General features: G+C 37.9%; 1 protein-coding gene across 1 annotated transcript; it reads right to left on the bottom strand.

The window, feature by feature from the left end:
• Positions 1-600: 600 nt before the first annotated feature.
• Positions 601-1734, bottom strand: LOC143568441 (transcription repressor OFP2-like). The gene has a single exon (XM_077054598.1). It carries the CDS (start codon positions 1495-1497, stop codon positions 640-642), a length of 858 nt encoding a protein of 285 aa, XP_076910713.1. The 5' UTR covers positions 1498-1734; the 3' UTR covers positions 601-639.
• Positions 1735-2127: the final 393 nt, after the last annotated feature.

A 2127-nucleotide genomic window follows, 5' to 3' on the forward strand; every position in this document is an offset into this window, starting at 1 on the left:
GAGAGGATAATGGACGTCGTCTACACGTGTCTGATCCTACACAACATGACGTTAGAAGACGAGGGCAAAGCTATCTGCCAAAACTACCAAGGTGACATTCCGCCACAACCGTCCACAATCAGTGATCAACAAAGACTTCATAACATAGCAAATATCAAGAGCCGTGAGATACACGAGAATCTTCGACATGAGTTGGTTGAACATTTGTGGGCGAGGCGACCCGATGATCTTGTATTAGATTAGTGTTATTATTAAGTATTATTGTTTGTTTAATTTTTAGTATGTTTTTTTTTGTAATTTGAATTTTATATATTAATGTGTTTTTTTATTAATGTGTGTTTTTTTAATAATTTATGAGTTTTTTTAATAATACGTTGTTTGAATATATTTATAAAAAAATAAAAAAAAAATTTTCGCTGGAGCCCCTGTTGGAGTCCCTCCACACCAGGGGCCAGGGCTCCAACAACCCCCTTATCCAGTTTCTCTCTCTGTCACACGTCATAATATTATTGGTTGGAGTCCCCACTAAAGCCCCCATTAAAGCCCCCCACACCCCCTCAGCCTTAATTATTCATAAAATTATAAATAAGACTTTAAAATTTACATATGAAACAAGATTTGACATTTGACTCTCGTCATCTACAGTCTAACATCAGTACTCTCAAACCAAATTTGTTTGAATACCTTGATAATCAAGTCATGATACTCATCTGAATTCAATGCAAGATAACATGCAAGAAGATCTTCCAAATCCTTAGAGCTCTTAATATTATTCTCCATTATCATCTCAACCATTGACTCCTTAAAATCCCTACCCGGATCCATTGATGTTTTCACAACCGCCAAACTTTCCGATAAGCTTCTCCGGGTCCCACTTCTCCTCCGATTTAACCCGTTAACCCGAACCCGGTTCCCTAACCTCGGAGAGTAACCGTTCGGTTTTGATTTTCTCACCGGGCTTCCGATATTACCCTCCTTCACAACCCGAACCGATAAACTCCGACTCACTCCGTCGATTACCCATTTACCCGACCCGAATTCGTTTTCCTTTTCTGGTTTTGTTATTATCCGCGGGAGGTCAATTTTCTCATACAGGACGAAGTCTTCTGACAAATTATTTTTATTGTTGCACGTGCAAGTACCGGATAGTATTGGCGACGTGCTTTCGTCGTCAGGAAAGTTGACCTCCTGCGACTTTAATTTCTGGCAGCTGCATTCGGCTGCCAGAGATTTTAATTGTCGGCGATTTGGGGAAGTTGTTTTTTTTTTCTTGGTGGATTTTCTTGGGGGGTCGGGAGTACGGGCAGGGTCAGGTACGGGTTCGGTTAGTTCTCTAGTGAAGTAATATGATTTTCTTTGGTCAAGTGAAGGTTGGGATAACTGAAACGACGAGGACGAAGACGACGAAGAGGTTGTGAGGGGTTGGGTTTTGGTAATTTTTTTATTGGAAGAGTGAAACCAAGAGAACCTGAACTTGTAATTGCCCATTATTATCATCAATGTTGTTGGAATGAATAAAGGAAATGGAGTGAAGTGTAGAGAGGAAGTTATGATAAATAGAAAGGAGGAAAGACATGTGGGGACGTGGAGGGTAAAAAAGTCACAAAGAAACAAAAAGAGGTGGGCCCCACGGTGGGTGCTAATAAAGATGCTTTAACGCTAAATCGTCATTAATAGTGATTGGTGAGACGGAAAAGTTTAACGGAACACGTAAACGGGTACGAGTTGTAATTGAAAGGGATTTTACGAATTGCCAATTGATATAAGGGTAGCTTTAACTAGATAATTTGTTTCATGTAAATTCAAGGGTTCTTTTAGGTTTTAGTATTCTTCTGTATTGATGGTTTGGGTCACCATATTATGTTATTCATGTCGAAGAGTGATTTATTTGTTAAATTGATCTCAGATGTTTGGGCATTTATTATTAAAAAAACTTGAAAGGAATTTTAGTTTTTAGGATTTAGGATTACTATCTTGAATATATATGATAATAAGTTTATTATTTTTTGATTAAGTTAAGTTGTTTATTTTAGGGTTATTACATTGAATCTCAACTACTTAGTTACTTAGAAAACCCGTTACAAATTTTCCATGTTTAGACTGATCAATTATGGCAAGGACGGTTGA

The sequence above is a fragment of the Bidens hawaiensis genome, unplaced genomic scaffold, assembly GCF_021521415.1.
Source record: "Bidens hawaiensis isolate Kalapana, Puna unplaced genomic scaffold, B.hawaiensis_p1.1 tig00023992_1, whole genome shotgun sequence".
NCBI lineage: Eukaryota > Viridiplantae > Streptophyta > Magnoliopsida > Asterales > Asteraceae > Bidens > Bidens hawaiensis.